This window comes from Trifolium pratense, linkage group LG2 (assembly GCF_020283565.1).
Source record: "Trifolium pratense cultivar HEN17-A07 linkage group LG2, ARS_RC_1.1, whole genome shotgun sequence".
NCBI lineage: Eukaryota > Viridiplantae > Streptophyta > Magnoliopsida > Fabales > Fabaceae > Trifolium > Trifolium pratense.
In genome coordinates this window covers 72,517,145-72,541,937 of record NC_060060.1, presented here as the reverse complement: position 1 = coordinate 72,541,937, position 24,793 = coordinate 72,517,145, and the positions used below count along the sequence as shown (strand labels likewise).

Sequence of the window (24,793 nt, the reverse complement as noted above, 5' to 3'; positions counted from 1 at the left end):
ACTAGTTTTAGGAACACGCGACAACTTATAATTTAGGGGTCTCCAGGGCAATGAGACCAAAGTTTAAACGAGAAAGTGGAGTTCTGGACTCTCGTGTCTAAATAAAGCAAGGGTAACCTTTAACTAGGCTCTGTAAAAGCTTGTAATAGAAATATGAATAGATATTGCTTTAAACCTATTTTCAAGAGTCTAAATCCTTAAAGAGGGAAATAATTAAGCCACCAAGCAGGAGTAAGGGAGGGATCCGACCACACTTAACCACCCCGTGTGGTCACACACACAATATTTATTTTGCGCTATTTATTTTCTGTCATTTATTTTTTGCATTTACTAAAGTACCCGCAAAGATACCTTCTTAAAAACACAAAGCGAATGCAACTATCTATATTCCTAAGCGAAACTAGTAACCTTGGCACAATCCATGTGGAGAACGATAAACTTATCACTTTATTACTTAGTAGCGATTTTGTGCACTTGCAGAGCCGACCGTCAGTGGTTAGTACTAGTAAACTTGGTAGTAATATTGTTTATATTTCTTTTCTTGTTTAAGTTTGTTCGTATTAATATATTTTGTTCGTATTAATATATTTTGTTGCTATATTACAATGAAAGATACAAAGTTGCAACGTGGTTAAAACTAATAAGGATAAATTAGTAAATTTGGTGGTAATCAATTTTAATATATCAGAAGATAGAAGTAGATAGATTATGAATATTTAACTTTATAAAAATATTATGAATATTTTTTTTGGATAAAAAAATATTACAGTATGAATTTTTAAAGTAGTTTCAACTTTAATTTTTCTTTCTCTATAAAAAAACCTTTAATTTTTCTTTTCTAGGTGATTGGCGCTGAACTTGGTAGGAGGACCACGGTTCGATCCCCGCAACTGCGATCGGAAGAGGGCTGAAAACATTTGATGACAGAACTGTCCCCAAACCAGATTAAACTGTAGCGAAAGCAAAAAAAAAAAAAAAACTTTAATTTTTGGATTAAAAAATATATTTTTTTAGTTTGAATTTGTACCTTGGAATCTAAGCTACTATAACCTAATCCTTGCGTGAAAAAACCTAATCCAAACCCTTATCAGAGAAATTCATAAGAGGACAACCGCAGGCACTCATAATACACCGGAACAAACTCTCTCCAATTCGTTCAACACTTTATCAAAGAAAGAAACTCTCTCAATTAGTTTGTTTCTTCCATAAAAACAACAAACAATGGTCGAACCAGTTTTTGATTTACCCAATGAGTGTTGGGAATCTATCTTCACATTCCTCAAGGACGGTGAAGACAAACTCCGCTACTTGAAGTCTCTCTATCACCTCTAAACAGTTCCTCTCTATCACTAACGCTCTTCGATTCTCTCTCACTAATCTATGTTCCGACCCGCCCTTTTATTCATTGCCTGAAGGTTCACCAATCTCACATCCCTCAACCTCACACACTTCCGCGGTGACCTCAAGGAGCTTCTCTCTCAAATCTCTTGTTTCTGATTGAACCTCAAATCTCTCAATATCTCCAATCAGTCCACCATTCCCGCAAATGGGTCACTAGCTTTCTCCAAGAAGATTACATCTTTGACTTCTCTTATTTAATTTGTTCCAACCTAGATGCTATCTATAACAATGACCTCACTCTTATATCTAGTTGTTTCCCTTTCCTTGAACAACCTTGACCTCAGTCACCCTTTGTTTATTATAGATTTTGACATTATGAATATTGGAGTGATTAATATTTCAACGGCGCTTCCAGTGCTTCACAAGGTTAATCTCTCTCGTCATTACTATATAAATGACCCTTCGCTTTTGCACTTGTGCAAGAGCTGTGAGCTTCTTGAAGAGGTTTTCATGTCGAAATGTCCAAACTTAATTAATGATTGCATTGCTTCTGCCATCCGTGAGAGACCAACTTTGAAGTCTCTCTCTATTAGATAGAGATCAAATCAAAGCCATGGCAACATTAGTTCACACTTTATTGACTCGTTAGTAAGTTTGACGGGCTTAACTTGTCTTAACTTGTCATTTTCATGTATCTCAGATGAATTGCTTTCCTCTATTGCCATGGGAGGTCTCCCTTTGAGAAGGCTTGTCATCCAAAATTGCACTGGCTATACTTATGCTGGAATCTTTTGTTTGTTATCCAAATCTCAATGTATACAACATTTGAATCTTCAACATGTCAAGTTTATGAATGATCACTATGTTACCGAGTTATCTTTGGTTCTTGGTAATTTAGTGTCTATAAACCTTAGTGATTGTAGCATGCTCACAGATTCAGCCATGTTTGCACTCGTTAGAAATTGTCATTCACTTAGTGAGATCAAAATGGAATACACAAGTTTGGGGGAAAAGAATGCATGGATTGTGTTGTAAACCATCAATTAAAGTTACCCCGTTTAGCTTGCAATCTGTTCCTAAGTGACATATCGTTTGTTTCAATTTTCCCCAATTTGCAACTACTTGATTTGAGCTTTTGCTTGAACATATCTGAAGAAGGTATTTGTGACGTACTAAGGAGATGTTGTAAGGTTAGGCATTTGAACATAACCTGTTGTTCAAGAGTGAACCTAAGTGGAATAAACTTTGAAATTCCTAAATTAGAGTTGTTAAACTTGTCACATACACCTGTCGATGATGAAACACTCTGTATGATCTCAAAGAACTGTTGTGGGCTTTTACAACTGTTTCTGGAAATTTGTAATGATGTGACAGAGAAAGGACTGAAACATGTGGTAGAAAACTGTACACAACTTAGAGAGATAAATTTGAGCGGTTGTACTAACGTGAATGCTAATGTTGCAGCATCGATGGTATTTTCCAGCCCGTTGTAATGAAAGTTAACTGATCCACCTCATTTTAGTTTCAGTAACAGATAGATGAAACTCTTATAGTGCATTTAAATAGTCTCTTGTTGCATCATTATGAGAGTGGTACAATACTTTTGAGAAGGGGAAATTGTGATGCTGCTGCGGCAAAGGAGGATATATAATATACTCATCATATGTCCTGCAAGACTCTCAATCTCATTGCCTCGTCGAGAAGCTGAAGATTGCTTTCCTCTGCTCGTAAGTTTCAGTTATAATGATGATGCATTTGTTTCGCTGGTAAAAGTGAACATATGTTCAAGTTTTTCATTGACAAGTTTTATTTGATTCATATGTTATACAATTGCAACATTGTTTCTCTTTTTCTTTTGGCAGATCCGATCTATTAATACGGCCATTACTTATCATAATTATATATCTAGGTTCCTACTTAAAAAGGTTATAACTATCTGTATTCTTTTTGGTTTTAGTCAACCTTGAAGGAACAATGGAATGGAATGTAGTGTGATTCCATTGTTTGGGTTTATAAAAAATGAATGGAATGGAATGGAGTGGTATATAATATGATTCCATTGTTTGGGTTTATAAAAAATGAATGGAATGGAATGGAACACAATGGAATCAATTCCATCCAATACCACTCAATCCTTCAATTTTTCATTCCCCCCAATTTGGGGTGTATCCAATGGAATGGAACTTCATAATTGAAATATTACCATTTTACCCAATTTGCACCAGCTTGGCATCCTCCCCGTCAGTTTTTTTCTTGGCATCCTCCCCGTCAATTTTTTTTCTTTCGTTGATCCATAGTTGATTCTGATATTTTTATCAAATTCAATATAATACTCAGTGTTGTTGTTGCTCTATGACTATAGTTTTATAAGATTATCTTTCTTTTTGTTATTTAACTATAGTTTTATAAAACTAACTTTCTTTTTGTTATTTAAAGTAGCAATGGAGTAATATATTTATATAATAATAGTGTTTTTTTATTTATTTAAATAAAATAATGTTTGTTAAATAAGGGTAAAAATGGAATAAAAATGTTATAATTTATTCCATTCCGTTCATTTCCTAAACGATGGAGTGGTAAGTTTGTTTCATTCCATCGTTGAATATCCAAACAATGGAATGAACTTTGTGTTCCATTCCGTCCCGCTCCATTCCATTCCATTATGTCCAATTCCGCTCCATTCCATTATATACCATCAATCCAAACATAGCCTGAAGGAAAAAATAAAACGTGTGTATGATACTGATAGGAAATCTTGATAGAGAATTATGTCCATCAATACCAACATACTCTAGTTACAGCTAATGTCTTCATTTTTCCAAGTTGCATACTGAAAACGATTTCCAAAAGCTTGGCGACATCTTGGAAAATCCAAACCACATGATAACATCTTCAACTCGCAGATATGCAGTTCCAGCCTCAACCATCAATTTAAATTGATTCCCTGTTTCAGAAATCAATTCCAAGAGTGAGTATAATCGGTCTATTTATTGCTTCTTTTTTCTTACTAGTTAGGTATGTTTTTGTCTGGTGGGAGCAGAATCCTTATCGTTCTGTTTCTCCCTAGTTTTTTGCTGTTTGCTTCGGTCATAGGTGCTTGTACTGCCTTTCCTTTAGCCAAGGTTCTTCTTGTGCCTTGAGCTAGTTTCTTAATTATATGTTAGCTATTCAAATAGAAATTATGTTGCTTTACCTTACTAATTTTGTTGATTAGTTTAAGTTTTTGTTTTAAAAAAATTGGTGCATTAGTGGAGAAAAGATTTACTTCCTCTGATCAAGAGGAGAGTGATCACATAAATGAAAATTGTGATGATATGCAAGAAGCAAATATTGCTCATGAAGATGAAGAACCTAAGGTTGGGATGACATTTGGTTGAGAAGAAGTTACCAGATATTACCAGAATTATGCTCGATGTATGAGTTTTGAAATTAGTAAAATCAATTAAAAAAATGCAGATGATGGGAAAAAAAAAATACTTTACTCTAGCATGTAGTCAGGCAACAGAGCGCATGCGAGCAATTCAAAGAATCTTTTGAAGCCAAATCCCACCACAAGAACACAATGTAAGGCTAGAGGAAGCATGGATGTGTCTTTAGATGGAACAATTACGGTTTCGAGAGTTGCACTTGAGCATAATCTTGAATTAAGCCCAACCAAATCAATATATTTTAGACGCAACAAAAATTTGTATCCTCATATCAAAAGGAGGTTAGAGCTTAATGATAAAGCTGGAATTAAAGTAAGCAGAAATTTTCGATCCATGGTTGGTATGACAATCTTACATTTAGGGAAAAATATTGTAGAAATTATATCGACAAAGTAAGGCGGCTTCGAGTTGGGACAGGTGATGCTGATGCTATTCAAAACTATTTTGATAGAATACAAAGAAGAAACAATCAATTTTATTACGTTATGGATGTGGATGACAAAAGTCACTTACAAAATGTATTCTAGGTAGATGCCAGATTTAGGACTGCTTATGAGTATTTTGGTGAAGTCATAACTTTTCACACCACTTATTTAACGAATAGATATGACATGCCTTTTGTTGGAGTAAAACATCATGGTCATTCAGTTTTGTTAGGTTGCGCTCTATTGTCGAATGAGGATACTAAAACCTTTTCTTGGTTGTTCACTACTTGGTTAAATTTTATGCATGGACGTGCACCAAATGCTATAATTAATTACTGACCAAGATAGAGCAGTGAAGAATGCAATTGAGGTCGTCTTTCCGAAAGCTCGTCATCGGTGGTGCTTGTGGCATTTAATGAAAAAGGTTCCGAAAAAATTGGGTAGGCACTCTGATTATGAGTCTATCAAAACACTTTTGTATGACGCTGTATATGATTCGTCGAGCATAAGTGATTTCATGGAGAAGTGGGGGAAAATGATTGAATGTTATGAGCTGCATGATAATGAATGGTTGAAAGAGCTATTTGATGAATGACATCGTTGGGTTCCTTATGTTAGAGACACATTTTGGGCTGGAATTAATGTCAACTACACAAAGAAGTGAAAGTATGAATTCATTCTTTGACGGGTATGTGAACTCAAAGACAACATTGAAGCAATTTGTTGAGCAATCTGACAATGCACTGAAAGATAAAATTGAAAAAGAAAACAAGGCTGATTTTGTTTCATTTAATATAACAATTGCTTGTATAAGTCTTTTGGCTTTGAGTCACAATTCCAAAAGGCATTTACCAATGAAAAGTTCTCAGAATTTCAAACATAAATCACTTCTTTGAGAGATCAATGATGGTTTGAATTCAATATCATGGTTTGAGAAATGATGCTTTCTCTCTAAGAAAGCATTGCAATACATCAAAGAAGTGATTTCTGTTTGAAATTCTGAGAATTTTTCATTGGTAAATACCTGTTGGAATTGAGACTCAAAGCCAAAACGACTTATACAAGCAATTGTTATATTAAATGAAACTAAATCAGCCTTTCTTTCTTTTTCAATTTATCTTTCAGGGCATTGTCATATTCCTCAACAAATTGCTTCAATGTTGTCTTTGAGTAAACATACCCGTCAAACAATGAATTCATACTTTCACTTCTTTGTGTAGTTGACATTCTAGCCTAAAATGTGTCTCTAACCCAACAATGTCGTTCATCAAATAGCCCTTTCAACCATTCATTATCATGCAGCTCATTAACATTTAATCATTTTCTCCAAGAAATCACTTATGCAAAAGTGTTTTGATAGACTCATAATCAGAGTGTCTACAACAATTTTTCTGGAACCTTTTTCATTAAATGCCACAAGCACCACCGATGACGAATTTTCGAAAAGACGACCTCAATTTCATTCTTCATTGCTCTATATTGGTCAGTAATTATAGCATTTGGTGCACGTCCATGCGTAAAATTTATACCAAGTTGTGAACAACCAAGAAAATGTTTTAGTATCTTCATTTAACAATAGAGCACAACCTAACAAAACTGAATGACCATCATGAATTACTCCAACAAAAGGAGCAAAAGACATATCATATTTATTTGTTAAATAAGTGGTGTCAAAAGTTATGAATTCACCAAAATACTCATCAGCAGTCCTAGATCTAGCATCTGCCAAGAATACATTTCGTAAGTGACTTTTGTCATCAACGTCCATAACATTATAAAATTGATTGTTTTTTCTTTGCATTCTATCGAAATAGTTTTGAATAGCATCAACATCACATGTCTCAAGTCGAAGCCGCCTTACTTTGTCTATATAACTTCTACGATCTTTTTCCCCAAATGTAAGATTGTCATACCCATTCGCTTCCACAACCATTGATCGAAAATTCCTGCTTACATTAATTCCAGTTTTATCATTAAGCTCTAACCTCCTTTTGATATGAGGGTCCAAATTTTTGTTGCATCTAAAATATCTTGATTTGGTTGGGCTTAATTCATGATTATGTTCAAGTGCAACTCTTGAAACCCTAATTGTTCCATCTAAATACACAGCCACACTTACGCTAGCCTTACATATTGTGTTCTTGTGGTGGGATTTGGCTTTCAAAAGATTCTTTTTGAATTGCTCACATGCTTTATTGCTCGACTACATGCTAGAGTAAAGTATTTTTTCCCATCATCTGCATTTTTTTAATTGATTTTACTAATTCCAAAACCCATACATCGAGCATAATTCTTATAATATCTGGTAACTTCTTCTGAACTAAATGTCATCCCAACCTTAGGTTCTTCATTTTCATGAGCAATATTTTCTTCTTGCATATCATCACCATTTACATTTATGTGATCACTCTCCTCTTGATCAGAAGAAGTAAACCTTTTCTCCGCTAATGCACCAATTTTTTTAAAACAAAACTTAAATTAATCAACTAAAATAAAACAACATGAATTCTATTTGAATAGCAAACATATTATTAAGAAACTAACAATATTTGCTTATTGCATATCATCACAATTTTCATTTATGTGATCACTGTCCTCTTGATCAGAAGAAGTAAATCATTTCTCCACTAATGCACCAATTTTTTTAAAACAAAACTTAAATTAATCAACTAAGTTAGCAAGGTAAAGCAACATGATTTCTATTTGAATAGCAAACATATTATTAAGAAACTAGCACAAGTCACAAGAAGAACCACCAAACAACAAAAAAATATTTTCAACCTTCTACACTTGTTGGTAAACTCTTTCCTAGCCATCTATAGATATATAGCATCCCACACTCCTTTAATAAAAGTACAAGTGGAAGAAAATGTGGGAGCAATCCTCATTATATAGAAAACAAAAGTTACAAGGCAGATCATGAAGGTTAAGCAAAATACCTCGATGATTAAGCACTGACCTCGTTGGTAATATCTATCTAATAATAATCGCAAACCGAAGACGTATAATTTGGATTGTACATCATTCCTCCATAACTTTTTTTACCGCAGACAACACATTTGAATCCATAACTTCCACATTACAGTATTGCATTAACACCTTATAACAAGATTTAACGAAAAACATACCAACTGAACCTAGCACCCAACGCCACCACCTATCAGGAAAATTCGGTTGTAAAGAAAACCCAATGAGCAACTCCTTAAGAGCTTCTAACTATTGTTCTTCACTAGCCGATAGGTGAGCACGTACTCCACTGCCAAGACCACACAAGAGCCTCACTGTTCCAATCCAGCCTCTTTTGCAATCATAATATCCTGATATACTTCTTTTAATTTACATAAAGATTAGAAAATATTTCTCTAAAAGAATGATTTCCAAAGCATTTAAATTTCCAAAAACCAATGTTATTACCGTCACCAACACAACAACCCACATTTGATTTAAACCAATCCTCCTCGATCCCCTATAATACCCTTCGATAACCAAATCGAATCCTTTGCACCAGACGAAATTGTATCCTACTCAACAAATGAGTAGGTAAATGAACATACATGAATTGCAACAAATCAGCCCACACTGCTTCTCCTTCCGATAAAAACCTCCATTTCGCTTAACAACGCCACATTAAATAGTTCTAGGTTTTTTACCCCTAATCCACCTTGATCCTTAGGTAGACAAATATGATCCCATTTAACCCCACACAATTTATTATCCCCTAAGTATTATTTCATTAGTAATATTTTATACAATTATTGAATTTATTAGTATTATTTCTTTCTTTTTTTTTAATGAAAAAATGAATTGATAATATTTTATTTCCTTTAATAATTATTATTAATAAATAAAATATTTTATAAAATAAGTATTATTTAATTAAATAAATCAATAATGACAAGTATATTAAACTTGTCCACATAGGCACTGCCACATCATTAATGACAAAGCTACATCTACAAAATTGACTTCAAAATCGGGTGATGGATCCAAACTAATAAAAAATTAAAATAAGGGACCAAAAAAATTGGTTTTTAAAATAAGTGAATTAATTAAAACTTCAATTTTTAAAAAATAGGGGACCAAAAAGTTGATTTTTAAAATTGAATTTTTTTTAGTCTTTTTAGATGAAATGATAAATATGATATGAAACTCACACACACAAATGAGAGATTATATGTTCGAATCTGGACACGATGAAATCCGGTCTACAATTTCAACCTTTGAGAGTATTATACAATTTCAACCTTTAATTTTTTCTATAAAAATGATGAGCAAACAAATAAATGTTGATATATATTTTATGTGTATAATGAAAATACCATTACAAGAATATTAGTTTAATTTGTTATACAATTTAAATTAATATTCCTTTTTTATAATTTTTAATACTTAATTTTACTTTACCTTTATAGTCAAAATTTTAAATATTTTACTTTTAAATATATTCTAATTCGAGTATGTTCTTAATTTTTTAGATTATGTAAATTACAAAATTACCCTCATGATAATTTTTTTAATTTGATATTGAAATATTTTATTATTTATATTTTACAAATTTCATTCTTACCAAAAAAAAGTTTTACTAATTTTAGTTTTTAGTTTTAAAATAAATTTTATATAGTAAATGAATAAATTAGTTTCTTATCCAATTCTGTTGATTTATAATCCAGCCCAAATTCATGATAAGAATTTGAACTACAAAGAGAGTAGATAATAAATTTTAGTATTAACTTATCATATTATATTGTCTTCCCAAACATTGAATTGAAACATAATAGGATACAATTATCATATAATGTCTCTTATATCTTATCTTGACTACCAAACAAATCTTAAAAGATTACGCATAAAAATGTCATATTAATTGTTATCATCATGTTTTTAATTGTTTTCTTAAAGGAGTACACCTTTCATTTTTAATTATAAGCAAAAATCAATTTTTCAGATTAATTGAATAACTAATGTATCTGATATATAATATAAATCATATACATCAATTATTGAACAAGGATAGAGAGTATAATTTAGCAAAAAGAGAGTATAAAGTATTTTTTAAGGGAGAAAAGTGTAATTTAGCAAAAACCGGTTACAGCAGTTTTTTTGTTGGCAAATGCATTTTTCGCATGATATATATGAAAATGTGGGCATCAACTCATTTTAAACGCCACTGCCACCTTAATAAATCACAGTGACAGAGAGTAACGTGAGTTCTTCCATTCTATCCGTCTCTTCTACACTAAGTTCTTGTAATGGCAGAGAACAAACTAATGTCATTCGCCGCAGCTCAAGAACGTGAAACAATGTTGGTCAATATCGAACAGAAGGAGAATTTCACCACCGAGTTCAGAAGCTACGAAGATGATGCTTGGTATACTGTCATGGTTATGATGGATGACAACGGAACACTCAGAGTAAGGTTCGAAAAATCCATCAATGAAGAAGACCAGATGTTTGAACCTTCATTTTTCGGATCCATGGAAGATCTTCTGGACTTTGAGAAACGCTTCAGGCCTCTCTCCATTCAGGTTCAGGATGATGAATGTGATATGCTTGTACCAGATGTTAAGGTCTGCGCTTGTCAGCATTTCGGCCCCGATGAGCTCCGTTTTTACGACGCTGTTATTGATTCCGTGAGTCATTTTTTCTCCTTCTGTATTGCTGTTTATTTTTTTTTTTAGCTTTTCATTTTTCAGCATCATTACTGTTACAGTTATTATTCACGTTTTAGTTGATAATGAAGTTAAATATTAGGCCAATAGTATGTTAGATTGTTCGATTTTGGGGGAATTTTAAGTTCATAATTGAAGTTCATTATGGTTTTTCATATTATTCATTTCAGACATTGAAGTTCATAAGTATGAAAGTTTGTTTAATTTTATGAACCATAGTTTGAGTAAATGCTTGTATTAGTTGATTTGGGGGATTTGAAATTTGAGGGTTAGTATTCAATCATATTATTCAATTCAAGTGCATTCATGGATGGATGTTTTTGTAATTGAATGCATGCATATATTAATGAGTAGATACAATACATGTAAAGATATTTTATGCATAAATTTTACTATTAGTGTTGTAAGTACAACTCATAGTAGCTGCGGAGACATTTGATATGCTAGGCGCAAGTTTAAACCCGCAATACACCTCCTTCTTTGCACTTAGTGTGTTTAAGTTTGGTCACTAATTAAGCTCTTTGAAACATTAATAAATAAGTATTCCATGTTAGAGTTTTGGATTGATATTTTTTTGCAAGAGTTGTTGTAGCAGCAGCAGCTTTTAAGATCAGGCGTTGTAGTTTTAGCTATGAGTTGGTCTTTTTTTCAGTATTTGATTGTGAAATTGGGAATGTTTGTATAGGTGGAAAAAAACAAGCATTCTCGCAAAAAAAATGCCGAGTGCTTGTGTAACTTTAAATTATCCTGGTTAAACGGGCCAAAAGTTGGAAAATCGACTGCAGCTAAAATTGGGGACATATGCATTATTCAGCCTATACTACAGCTTGATCCAGTCGTGGCTACATTCCTTGAGATTGCAAGGTGGAGACTAGAATCGCAATCTGAACAGGAAATGCTAGAAACTGAGAACCACAAGGAACATTCTAATGTAACTATTTTTCCGAAGTACTTCCCATTAATTTGTATGTTGTCAAATTCATAGTAGAGTAGTTTATGATTCTTGGATGTATTTTCTGTGTTTGACACCATATGTGATATATTTCTCTTCAGGCAAATCGACGTGGCAAACAATCTGTTGTGCGTGCCTGTGCCTGTTCTCCTGAAGGTTTGTTTTTATAATTTTATGTAAGAATAGTAGAGGTTAATATTAAAATTGGATTCAAGTTCAACTCACTTAGTTTTGCTTCAGAAATCTTTTATGCTTTTTTGATAGTTTTTGTGATTCTCTTCCTATAATTTCCCTTGTGACTTTGTTAGGACTTGATAACCATGGTCACATATCAACATTTATAATTATATCATTATTGGCCTGTTTGTTTCGGCTTTTAAAAAATTGAATTTTTTCTTTGTATTTTTGAAAATAATTTTTTTAAAACTGATTTTCAAAATATTACAAGTTTTTTTATATTCGTTTTTTCTAAATTGAAACTCTAATTTAGACATCATATAACATAAACACACATTATTGAAGATCAAAACATAGTCAAAATCACAATTTTTTCAAAAAATTGTATTTCAAAAATGATTTTTTTTATGTAATCCAAAAAAAAAAACGATTTTTATGAAAATCTATTTGAAATAGCTTCAGTGATTTTTCGAAATTTTGATATCCAAAAAAAGTTTAAATTAAATGATCAAAGACCTAAAATCACATTTTAAGAATAATTATTCAAACTAAATTTTCATTTGAAACTTTTATAAAAAGTTATATAAAGTTTCTTTGTAATTGTTTTTTACATAAAGTTATGTAACACTAGAGGAATCTATTTTAAAAACTCTATAACAAAGGCCCTATATCATTTTAGCATTTATTTACTATACCTATAGGATCATGTTAAATTCTACTAGACTGGAAAATGAGTAGGATTGCATTCAAGAAAGGAATTCCAACAATTTTCTTTGCTATTTAATGCTACTTAATGTTTTCTATTTGCCAATGTCTTTGCTCTATTTTTCAAACTGATTAGTTCTGTTAGCATTTAAGTTGTTTGGAAATTGGAACATTGTTTCTCGTTTTCTATTGGCAGATCTGATCTATTATTAATACCGTCATTACTTATCATAATTAATTATATATCTAGGTTCCTACTGAAAAGGTACTAACTATCTGTATTCCTTTTGGTTTTAGTCGATCTTGAAGCAACAATGGAAGATATGGAGCTTGAAGGAAAAAGAAACGTATGCATGATATTGATAGGAAATCTTGATAGAGAATTACGTCCATCAACAACTGTAGAGTTTTTATACCAACATACTCTAGTTACAGCTAGTGTCTTCATTTTTCCAAGTTTATCATCAGAGACATTTACCAGAGGTGCCATTATGTTGCATACTGAAAACGATTTCCAAAAGCTTGGCGACTTCTTGGAAAATCCAAACCACATGATAACATCTTCAACCGGCAGGTATTATGTTTGTCTATTGTTAGCATATATACTTTGCATATTTATTCTTTGTTCATCCGTGAAAAGTGAATGCCTGAGTTGTAATCTTAAGTTATTATTTTAACAAGACTTCCAAATTGTTTTGGTGGTCATTACTAGTAATTACTTTTGTAATTTAACACACAATGCTTAGAAAAGTTATGCATCTGCAAGCGTAGGCGAGAGAATTATGTATATGTTATGTATGATTGTTTTGGTTTTCCATTCGAACCTCTTCACTTTCTTTTTTCAGGCCATGGGTGGTAATTGAAAAACAAGTTGGTCTCAAAAATATCAAAGCATCAATAGGAACATTGCTTCCTAATTCTGAGGTAACTTATACACAAATTTCTCTCCTCCTCTTTTCCAACAAAGAATAATTTAATGGATCGGTAGTTAGGATTGTCACATGGTCAATCTTATTATAACCTTCATATCAAGTACATTTAATTAGGCACTAGGGACTTCAGAATTTGATTATGTGCAGTAATAACCAAATGTAGTTCCTTGCATATTTTTGTTGATCACTGCAAAATATTTTGTTTTTTTCAGGATGTAATACAGGGAAATAATAGAAAGAGCAACGATTTGAAGATTGTATGTTCAGGAACTCAAGAATTCAAGAGAGCTGATGCTATGAGGGAGTTGTATTTGGAATTTGCTGATCACCAAGTGCGGATGCACAAGTCGCTTGCATCCGAGGAGGGAAGTATATATATATATATACCTGAAATCTGAAACTGGTTCCTTCAATGAACTTGCTTAATAGTTAACATTATGTCCTCTAGGCTCTCGCTTTCTTTTATTACTTGGATATGTTGACATATATGTATTAGCTATCTTTCATTGATTATGATATAGTCTAGTTTTAGACTAAACTAGATGGATTGGTCATCTTAATTTTATTTTTATTTTTTGAATAAAGATTGGTCATTATAAGAAAAGCAATTGTATTGTATATATTGATTTGATACAAATTAAGTTACAAATATTCAACTAAATAGAGATACAAAAGGAGAAGGAATTAAGAGCTACTAATGACTAATAAAAATACAGCTTGCAAAGGATATGTACAACAAGCAAACAATCTTATCCAATTAAAACAAATTATATGCTATTAATCCAAATACCAAGTCAATAGCTAATTGACGGTTAACACTCCCCCTCAAGATGGGGTGTGTAAGTTGGTTAAGCCCATCTTGCTCTTTAGAAGCATAAATTGATCTTTTCCCAAGGGCTTAGTGAGCAAATCAGCAATTTGGTTGGCAGAGCTGACTTTTACAGTAGTAATAAGGCCGGATGAAATCTTTTCACGAACAACGTGACAGTCAATTTCTATGTGTTTAGTCCGTTCATGATATACCGGATTTGATGCAATGTGGAGAGCAGATTGATTGTCACAAAACAGCGGTATTGACGTAGGTGGGGAAAGGCCAATATCTTTCAAAAGATAGGAGAGCCAAGTAATTTCGCAAGTTGCATTGGCCATTGCTCTATATTCTGCTTCAGCAGATGAACGAGAGACCACACTCTGCTTCTTTGTCTTCCAAGAGATTATGCTAGGACCCAAAAAAATGCAATAACCGGTAGTGGAGCGTCGAGTGGTTGGACAGCTAGCCCAATCTGAATCACAATAGCCTTGCAGAGAAAGATTAGAATCGGAAGCAAAGAAAAGACCTTGACCCGGGGTGGATTTGAGGTAGCGAATGAGACGAGTAGCAGCAACCATGTGTGGTTGACGAGGAGCATGCATGAATTGACTCAAAATGTTGACAGAGTAGGAAATATCTGGACGTGTTACTGTGAGATAAATAAGACGACCCACAAGGCGACGATAAGGCGCAGGATCATTTAAAATAGTACCTTCAGATGGAGATAATTTTAGATTTTGTTCCATGGGAAAGTCTGCAGGTTTGGTAGCGGTAAGACGACAATCAGATATAATATCAAGAGTATATTGCCGTTGTGATAAAAAAAGACCCTTTTTTGATTTGGCAACTTCAATACCCAAAAAATATTTCAAACGACCCAAGTCTTTGATTTTGAAGTGCTTGTGTAAAAGATTCTTAACCATGCTCATGAGATGAAGATCAGAACCTGTTAGAACAATGTCATCAACATAAAGGAGCAAAAAAACAGAACCAGATTCACGGTGCAGACAAAAAAGTGAGGGGTCAGCTGTACTATGTGTGAAACCAAATTCAATGAGAACCTTTGAAAATTTGGAATACCAGTTTCGTGATGCCTGCTTAAGACCATAGAGAGACTTATGTAACTTACATACAAGAGGCTCCCCCTGACGTCTAAATCCTGGTGGTAGTTGCATATATACATCTTCATGCAAATCACCGTGTAAGAATGCATTATTAACGTCAAGTTGATGAAGAGGCCAATTTTTTGCAGCAGCAACTGAGAGAAGAACTCGAACTGTTACAAGTTTTGCAACAGGAGCAAAAGTATCAAAATAATCAACCCCTTCAACTTGAGTATATCCTTTAGCAACTAATCGTGCTTTATATCTTTCAATGCTTCCATCAGATTTGCGTTTAATTTTGAAAACCCAACGACAACCAATCGGTTTCTTCCCAGGTGGTGGAGAAACTAAAGACCATGTTCTGTTTTCACACAAGGCATCAATCTCAGATTGCATTGCATTGCGCCACTCCGAAAAATTCTTAGCCTCAGTGTATGATTTAGGTTCAGACTCAGTAGTAATTGAAGAAAGAAAAGAACGATATAAAGTAGAAAATTTATGAGAAGATAAAAAATTACAAAGAGGATAAGGATTACCAGGATTAGAATTTGAAGAAGATGCCTGTGATGAGGGGAGGGAGCAATCATAGTCATTGAGATAGCTGGGTGGTCTTCGTGGTCGGGTGGAGTGTCTGGTTACTGTTGAGGGAGGTTGAGGTGGTACTAGTTCAAGATTGGAAGAGGATGGTTCGAGTTGTAGATTTAAATTAAGCGGGTCAGTTTGTGGTGCGGTGTGTATAATAGGAAAGGGGGGTTCATTTGGTGGTGGGGGGTTGTGGTGGCTCATCTGGGGGAAAAGGATATAAAAAGGAAGAAGATTCCTCAGTGGGTGGCAGTGGCAAGACTAAGGCAGGTTTTTGAGCATTAAGCATCTTATATGGGAAAATATTTTCATGAAAAGTAACATCTCTCGTTACATATATTTTTTTTGAAAATAAATCAAGTATTTTGTAACCTTTTTGACCATGGGGATAGCCTAAGAAAACTCCTGGAGAAGCACGATTATCAAATTTGTGGGATATTTGTGTGTTGCGACCATATACTAAACAACCAAAAACCCGAAGATGAGACAAATTTGGTTTCTTTTTAAATAATATTTCATGAGGTGTTTTACCTTTTAGAACATTTGTAGGTAGACGGTTGATTAAATAAGTAGCTGTTAATACAAAATCACCCCAAAAATCTAATGGTAAATTGGATTGAAAATGCATGGCACGTGCAACGTTTAGTAAATGTCTATGTTTACGCTCGACAACACCATTTTGTTGTGGAGTATAAGCACAACTTGATTGTTGCAATACTCCCAAATCTTTGAAAAAATTATTGGTGTGGGAGTTAAAAAATTCACGTGCATTATCAGATTGAATTTTTTGAATATGTGTTTGAAATTGTTTCTCAATCATTTTAAAAAAATGGGGAATTAGTGTGTTGACTTCACTTTTGTGATTCATAAGAAAAACCCAAGTGCTTCTAGAAAAATCATTGATGACGAATCGTCACACTCTCTAATCCAGGCCTATTTTAGCAACATTGGATGCATTTTAGTAGGTTTTTAGCAATAAATATAAGAGAAATCTAACCATAAGCTTGATTACTTGTTTTGCAAGAAAACAGGAAAAATTGCAGGAAATGGATGTTTTTCACTACGCGCGGCGGGATACCTGACCACGCGCGGCGTGAAGCCTTGTTCAAGAAGAAGATTGCTCTCTGACTTGATCACGCGCCGCGTGATACCGTTATCACGCGCGGCGTAGTTGATGGATCTGCAACCACGCGCGGCGTGATAGATCTGGCGCGCGGCGTGGTTGCGTTCAGTATATATGGTTTCTGCATAATTCTGTTTTCGGGTTGGAAAACTCTGCAAATTTGATCTACATTCTGGGTTTGGAAACTTCAAGATTGGGATTCAAGACTCCAGAGGAGAGCTCCAAGCACATCGATAGCATGGATTCACAAGCCATGACATTGGAGCTAGGACGCGAACGAAGGGAGATGAGGAGCTAAGCTTCTTTGGAGGTAGGATCTAGGATAGTCTAGGATGTAGATGGATCAGTTGTAATCTGCTATATGTGTAAGGATCTACCCTGTTCATAGTGTTGATTTAATGCAATTCGATGCCTAATGCTTTATAATTCTTCATTAGTGTTGTAATGATTTCGAGTTAAGTCACGTGCGAGAGTATTGATTTAATTTCTGAACTGAATTGCATTGAGCGCTCGAGTGTTTCCGGTCGAGAGATTGAGACATAGAGTGTAGCGAACGATTGACGCGCGTTAATATCATTCGTTGTAGGTAGCTTCCACCCGAGAGATCGGGGGAGTATCGACAACGAATAGAGTGGATTTTGACAAGAGATTGCGATTCACTAATTTGTCGATCTAGTTGTGAACACTTGAGTAGATTCCTATGATATAGTAGATTGCATGTGGTTTAGCTATAGACTAGGCGATTCCGATGATTCTACCTCACTTTTCCATTATATCAAAGCACGTTTTCTAACAATTCATCACTCAACATACCCCCAATTTATGTGTATTTCTTGCATAATGTTTATGAGCACTATTCGACTAGTTTAATCACACAATCCCTGTGGATCGATATTTTTATTACTACGTGATAATTCGTTCACTTGCGAAAATTATCCATCAAGTTTTTGGCGCCGCTGCCGGGGATTGTGATTGATTCGACAAGGCGATAGTGTTCATATTTTCTGTGTTTTCTTTATTTTTCTGTTTGATATTTTTTCTTCCGGAGCGTTCTACTTGTGTGTTTCCTTGTGCATGCGGAGAACAGGTCCCATTGCGCTGCAATTCGATCCAGAAATTGAAAAGACAGCTCGCGCAATTCGGAAGGCAACAAGGGAAGCTCAAGCTTCAAGAGGAACAGCTTTGCTAGGTGGCACACCGGACTGTCAAGGACAGATCTCAGCCATAATGGAAGAAGAGCACGTTCCACCGGTTCCTCAACCACAAAGGCGTACGCTCGGTGATTATGGGAGAAGAGACAATGACGCGTTGGCAAATCAAGGCTTTCAGCCGGCGAATCCTGTCTCATTTGACATCAAGAACACGGTCCTCTCCGCCCTAAAAGAGAATCCTTATTCAGGATCGGAAGCTCAATGCCCGAACTTACACTTGTCTCACTTCTATGAAGCCTGCGACTATACCGATCCACCGGGGGTGAGCGAATCAGACAAAAGACTGAGGTTATTCAAGCATTCTCTCACCGGCCGTGCTAAAGATTGGTTGGACACGATACCCGCCGGAACGATTGAGACTTGGAGACAGCTGGAGCGGAAGTTCTTAGATCGTTACTTTCCCATTCACAAGTTTCTAGAAAGAAGGGCTGAAATTAGCAACTTCGAGCAAGCGGATGGGGAAACGTTGTATGATGCTTGGGAGAGGTTCAAAGTTTGTCTTAAGAGGTGTCCGAATCACGGTTTCGATGGCCACAATCAGATGCAAATGTTTACCCAAGGTTTGAGGGCTCAAACGCGAATGATACTTGATGCATCAGCCGGTGGTTCGTTGAAGAACCGTGACGAAACTGAAGCAAGAGAATTGGTGGAAAGCATGGCTCAAAACGAGTATAGAGCTACTAATGATAGAGGAGCCAAGAAGAAAGGCGGAGTGTTGGAATTGGATACTCAAACAGCACTATTGGCACAGCAAAAGCTCATGACTAGCCAAATGGAAGCAATGATGAAGCTGCTGTCCAATCCACAAGTTCAATCTTCTCCAATAGGTAAAATTGACAATGTGCGCTGTGATTTTTGTTTGCAGGACCACCCAAATGGCGGATGCTTCCCGGAGGGTTCAGAGGAGGCTCGCTACTTAGCCAATTTCCGGAAGCCGTACAACAACAATAACAACGGTTCCGGGTGGGGGAACGGTATGCAAGGTCAAGGTGCACCGCAACAGCAGCAAAGGCCTCCATCAAGGATGGAAGAGACTCTAAATCAGTTCATGCTCATGACCCAAAGCAACTTTGAAGCGATGAAATCGAGTCAAGCAACCTCTAACAAGAATCATGAAGCTTCTATAAAGAATCTTGAGGTGCAAATGGGTCAGCTGTCAAGACAGTTTCCTATGTTGCAAAACCAAGGAGGTTTCGGTGGAAACACTCATGATAATCCGAAAAATGAAACTTGCAATGGAATTACTTTGAGGAGTAGAGAGATACCGGAAAGGCCAGCTGTGGAGACGCCTTTGAAAAATAAGGTCATGGAGGAAGAGATTAAAAATAAGCAAGAGGTTGTAGTTGAAAATGAGAGACATGAGAGAGATGTGGAAAATGCAATTATGTCTAAGGAAGTGGAGATTAGTGAGGATGAGAAAGAAGAAGTTGAAAAACAGAGGGAGATAAAAGAAAAAGAGAGTAAGAAGGATGAGAAAGGTAAGGGAGTTGATGAATCGCCATATGCTAGGATGCCTTTTCCTAGGAGAAAGAAAGTTAAGAATCTTGAGCGAGAGAAGGAGTTCAAGAAGTTCATGAAGGTGTTGAACAAGCTTGAGATGGCTATACCATTGGTTGAGGCATTGGAGCAAATGCCGAGTTATGCAAAGTTTTTGAAGGAGCTGCTTACAAAGAAAAGAAAACCGTTAGATGATGAAATGGTAAGTATGACGGAAGAATGCAGCGCCCTCATTCAACGGAAGTTACCTCAGAAAAAGAAAGATCCGGGGAGCTTTACAATTCCATGCTCTATTGGAAATCTCACTATTGGAAAGGCTTTGTGTGACTTGGGTGCAAGTGTAAATTTGATGCCGTTATCAATGATGAAGAAGATACCGGGAGCCGTAGCAAAGCCGACAAAGATGAGTCTCTCTTTGGCGGATAGATCCATCGTGTATCCGGAAGGCATCTTACATGATGTGCTGGTTCGAGTCGGCGGATTTGTGTTCCCAGCTGACTTTGTTGTCTTAGACATGGAAGAAGATAAGAATTGGGAACCCCTGCTGTTAGGAAGACCATTCTTAGCTACCGGACGCGCCCTTATCGATGTGGAGTTGGGAGAACTAATGCTCCGAACTGACGGCGAACAAATCCTCTTTAATGTGTTTGAAGCTATGAAACAACATGACGATGACACTCAATGTTTCAGAATTGAATTGGTTGACGAGGTCATTGAAGATATTTTTAAGGTTCAACATTCCTCTTCCACTCTTGAAAAAGTGTTAGTTAACTCCATGGATAATTTGGAAGACGAATGGGAGCGAGAAATTGAGTTATGTCTTAGCAATTTGAATGCTAATCGGATAGATGAAAGTCCTAAGTTTGAAAACCTCCTTGAAGTGAATGATAAGGATCAAATGGAAGACGAAAGGAAAGCTCCCGAACTGAAGCAACTCCCTTCACATCTAAAGTATGTGTTCTTAAGTGATGATGCTTCGTTTCCAGCCATCATTAGCAGCAAACTCACTCATTTGGAAGAGGAAAAACTGTTGAGGGTCTTGAAGTCCAACAAAGCCGCAATGGGGTGGACTATCTCCGATCTAAAAGGAATAAGTCCCACTTTTTGCATGCATAAAATCAAGTTGGAAGCTGAGTTTAAACCAGTGGTGCAACCTCAACGAAGACTCAATCCTACCATGAAGGAAGTTGTGAAGAAAGAGGTGCTGAAACTCTTGGAGGCCGGCATGATATACCCTATTTCCGATAGTGCTTGGGTATCCCCGGTCCATGTGGTGCCAAAAAAGGGGGGGATGACTGTGGTGAAAAACGATAAGAATGAGTTTATTCCATCTAGGACTGTTACGGGATGGCGTATGTGCATCGACTATCGCCGACTCAACACCGCTACTAGGAAAGATCATTTTCCCTTGCCATTCATGGATCAGATGTTGGAACGGTTAGCGGGGCAGGAGTTTTACTGTTTCCTTGATGGTTACTCAGGTTACAATCAGATCACCGTCGATCCGGAAGATCAAGAAAAAACCGCATTTACCTGTCCCTTTGGGGTGTTCGCATATCAAAGAATGCCATTTGGATTATGTAATGCCCCAGCAACATTTCAAAGATGTATGCTTGCCATCTTCTCCGATATGATGGAGGACACAATGGAGGTATTTATGGATGACTTTTCGGTTTTCGGTAAGTCCTTCGATTTTTGTCTTTCTAATTTGAATGATGTGCTGAAAAGATGTATAAGTACCAATTTGGTTTTAAATTGGGAAAAATGTCACTTCATGGTAAGAGAAGGGATTGTTCTCGGCCACAAAATCTCCGCAAAGGGGATTGAAGTAGACCAAGCCAAAATTGAGGTAATCAAAGAGCTACCTCCACCGTTAAATGTAAAGGGGGTAAGGAGTTTTCTCGGACATGCCGGGTTCTACCGGCGGTTCATTAAGGATTTTTCAAAAATTGCAAAACCTTTATCATCTTTACTAGTCAAGGATACGGTGTTTCTTTTTGATGAGGCTTGTGTGACTGCGTTTAATTGTCTTAAAGCTAAGTTGGTCACTGCTCCCGTGATCGTTGCGCCACAATGGGATCTCCCTTTTGAATTGATGTGCGATGCAAGTGATTACGCGGTTGGAGCGGTCCTAGGCCAACACCATAACAAACTTTTCCATGTGATATACTACTCTAGCAAGGTCCTTAATGAGAATCAAATTAACTACACCACAACGGAGAAGGAATTGCTAGCAGTGGTATTCGCTTTGGAAAAGTTTCGTTCCTATCTAATTGGGTCAAAAGTGGTTGTTTTTACAGACCATTCAGCTTTGAAGTATTTGTTGACAAAGGGCGATTCCAAGCCGCGATTGTTGCGATGGATGTTGCTCTTACAGGAGTTTGATTTGGAAATTCGAGACAAGAAGGGGGTAGAGAATGTGGTGGCTGACCACCTCTCAAGGCTAAGCAATCCGGATGTTACTAATAAGGAAGAAGATATTAAGTGTGAATTCCCGGATGAAAAATTACTTGCAATATCTGAGTTTCCATGGTTCGGTGACATTGCCAACCTCAAAGCTAGTGGATTCATTCCGGAAGAAATGACGGCACAACAGAAGAAGAAGCTCTTCGCGGACTCGCGACATTATTTCTGGGATGACCCATTTTTGTTCAAGATGAGCAATGATGGCATGATTCGTCGATGTGTGGCTGATAGTGAGATCCGAGGTATTATGTGGCATTGCCATAACTCACCTTGTGGAGGGCATCATAGTGGCCCAAGAACAGCCGCGAAGGTTTTACAATGTGGATTCTTTTGGCCAACGATCTTTCAAGATTGTATGGAGTTTGTAAAAGCGTGTGATGCGTGTCAAAGATCGGGGAGTGTTTCTAAAAGAGATGAGATGCCTCAGCATGGCCTAACTGAAGTCGAACCATTTGATGTATGGGGGATCGATTTCATGGGACCATTTCCTTCGCCCCAATCTAATGTGCACATTTTGGTTTGTGTGGATTATGTTACAAAGTGGGTCGAAGCTACAGCCTGCCAAGCCAATGATTCAGCCACTGTGGTGCGGTTTCTCAAAAAGAATATATTTACAAGGTTCGGGGTGCCAAGGATCTTAATCAGCGATGGGGGAAAGCACTTCATTAATCAACATCTTGAAAATTTGTTGAGGAAGTATAATGTTAAGCACAAGGTTGCTACTCCTTATCATCCTCAAACTTCCGGACAAGTTGAAGTGTCCAATCGCCAGTTGAAACAGATTCTTGAGAAGACGGTTTCTTCATCAAGGAAGGATTGGTCACTCAAACTCGATGATGCGTTATGGGCATACCGTACTGCATTTAAAACCCACCTCGGGTTTTCCCCGTATCAGTTGGTTTATGGAAAAGCGTGTCATTTACCCGTAGAGCTTGAGCATAAAGCATATTGCATAAAGCATATTGGGCTGTTAAGCAACTGAACATGGATGCCACACTCGCCGGTAGAGCTCGGTTGTTGAAGCTCAATGAGTTAGAGGAATGGCGCGAAAGGGCATATGAGAATGCAGTACTGTACAAGGCAAGGACTAAACGCTATCATGATGCGAAATTAGTTCCAAAAAAGTTTCACGAAGGACAGTTGGTGTTACTGTTTAACTCCCGATTTAAGTTATTTCCCGGTAAACTCAAGTCCAAGTGGTCTGGTCCTTTTATAGTTAAGGAAGTGTTTCCACATGGGGCTGTGGAAATCTTCAAATCAGGGGAGGAGAATCAGAGTTTTAAGGTGAATGGTCAAAGGTTGAAAGTTTATCGTGGTGGAGAGCTCGTTCGGCACAATGTGGCTCTTTTCTTCCAAGACCCTTAGGGGCATGGAACGTCAAGCATCGGGACGTTAAACAAGCGCTGGTTGGGAGGCAACCCAACGGTTTCTAATGATTAGTTGTTTTGTTTTGCAATATGTAGGTAGGTGCGCAGCATTCAGCAGCAAACAGAGCAAAAACAGAGGACTGTTGAAATGAACTACGCTGGGAGCGTAGTGCAATCACGCGCGGCGTAGTATAAGTTGAGGAAAGGGGTTCCACTGGAGTATCGATCACGCGCGGCGTAAAGGCTTTCTACGCGCGGCGTGATGGTGGAAATGGATAAGTTAGCTCTCTGTCTAGTGATCACGCGCAGCATGGTATCTTTCACGCGCTGCGTGAACAAGGCAGAGAGGAAAGTGGTTCTGTTAAAGTGATCACGCGCGGCGTGAGTAAGACTACGCACGGCGTCGTCAAGTCAACCTGACCGTTTGAATTTGGTCAACATGACCGTTGGAGTTTGGGCAAAAGAGGAATTTGAAAGAGATCACGCGCGGCGTGGAGTAAGTCACGCGCAGCGTCATCAGGTGACTCTGTTCTGATTATTTAAACTCTCAATTTCTAGCTAAAGACGCACCATTCATCAGGGTTCAAATTCATCTGCGTGGTTTTAGGCTTCAGATCTATCAATTTCACTAAGTTCTTAAGTGCGATGTGAAGCCTAAAATCAGTGCAAGTGAATTCAGTAAACCTTCATTTCATTAATTCAAGCTATGAGGGTTCTCGCAGGTATTAAGGGATACAGTCTGGTGTTTGGTTTTAGGCCTCAGATCCATCCATCTATCTCAGTATCTCAAAAAGGATGTGAGTCCTAAAATCAATGCACGTGACTACTATTAACCTTCCTTTTTCATCAATCATCGATTATGCACTTTTGTTGGTAAGAAGTTTCAAAAAAAAAAAAAAAAAAAAACTGTGAAGTAAGGGCTTCTCTGCTCTCTAATCTCTTCTGCTGCTGCTACACTACTACTCTATCTTTACTTTTACCTTCTACTACTTTACTTTTGTTGG

General features: G+C 36.5%; 3 protein-coding genes and 1 pseudogene across 3 annotated transcripts; all 4 read left to right on the top strand.

Moving 5' to 3' along the window:
• The first annotated feature begins 1,221 nt into the window (after positions 1-1,221).
• Positions 1,222-2,834, top strand: LOC123905386 (annotated as a pseudogene).
• Positions 2,835-10,443: 7,609 nt separating this feature from the next.
• On the top strand, positions 10,444-12,102 carry LOC123905385. Its single transcript, XM_045954989.1, has 4 exons — positions 10,444-10,824; positions 11,549-11,794; positions 11,917-11,971; positions 12,080-12,102. Exons 1-4 carry the CDS (start codon positions 10,444-10,446, stop codon positions 12,100-12,102), a joined length of 705 nt encoding a protein of 234 aa, XP_045810945.1.
• A 737-nt stretch (positions 12,103-12,839) lies between these two features.
• Positions 12,840-14,192, top strand: LOC123910064. The gene is made up of 3 exons (XM_045961096.1): positions 12,840-13,271; positions 13,543-13,621; positions 13,842-14,192. The coding sequence occupies exons 1-3, from the start codon at positions 13,012-13,014 to the stop codon at positions 14,025-14,027; spliced, it is 525 nt and encodes a 174-aa protein (XP_045817052.1). The 5' UTR covers positions 12,840-13,011; the 3' UTR covers positions 14,028-14,192.
• Positions 14,193-23,406: 9,214 nt separating this feature from the next.
• On the top strand, positions 23,407-23,787 carry LOC123905384. Its single transcript, XM_045954987.1, has one exon. It carries the CDS (start codon positions 23,407-23,409, stop codon positions 23,785-23,787), a length of 381 nt encoding a protein of 126 aa, XP_045810943.1.
• The last annotated feature ends 1,006 nt before the right edge of the window (positions 23,788-24,793 follow it).

Coding starts and splice junctions, on each gene's coding strand:
- LOC123905385 (XM_045954989.1), top strand. CDS start 10,444: ATGGCAGAGAACAAACTAATGTCATTCGCCGCAGCTCAAGAACGTGAA. Junction 11,795..11,916: donor ACCACAAGGAACATTCTAAT/GTAACTATTTTT, acceptor ATTTCTCTTCAG/GCAAATCGACGTGGCAAACA. Junction 11,972..12,079: donor CTGTGCCTGTTCTCCTGAAG/GTTTGTTTTTAT, acceptor CTTTTTTGATAG/TTTTTGTGATTCTCTTCCTA.
- LOC123910064 (XM_045961096.1), top strand. CDS start 13,012: ATGGAAGATATGGAGCTTGAAGGAAAAAGAAACGTATGCATGATATTG. Junction 13,272..13,542: donor ATAACATCTTCAACCGGCAG/GTATTATGTTTG, acceptor TTCTTTTTTCAG/GCCATGGGTGGTAATTGAAA. Junction 13,622..13,841: donor CATTGCTTCCTAATTCTGAG/GTAACTTATACA, acceptor TGTTTTTTTCAG/GATGTAATACAGGGAAATAA.
- LOC123905384 (XM_045954987.1), top strand. CDS start 23,407: ATGGATGCCACACTCGCCGGTAGAGCTCGGTTGTTGAAGCTCAATGAG.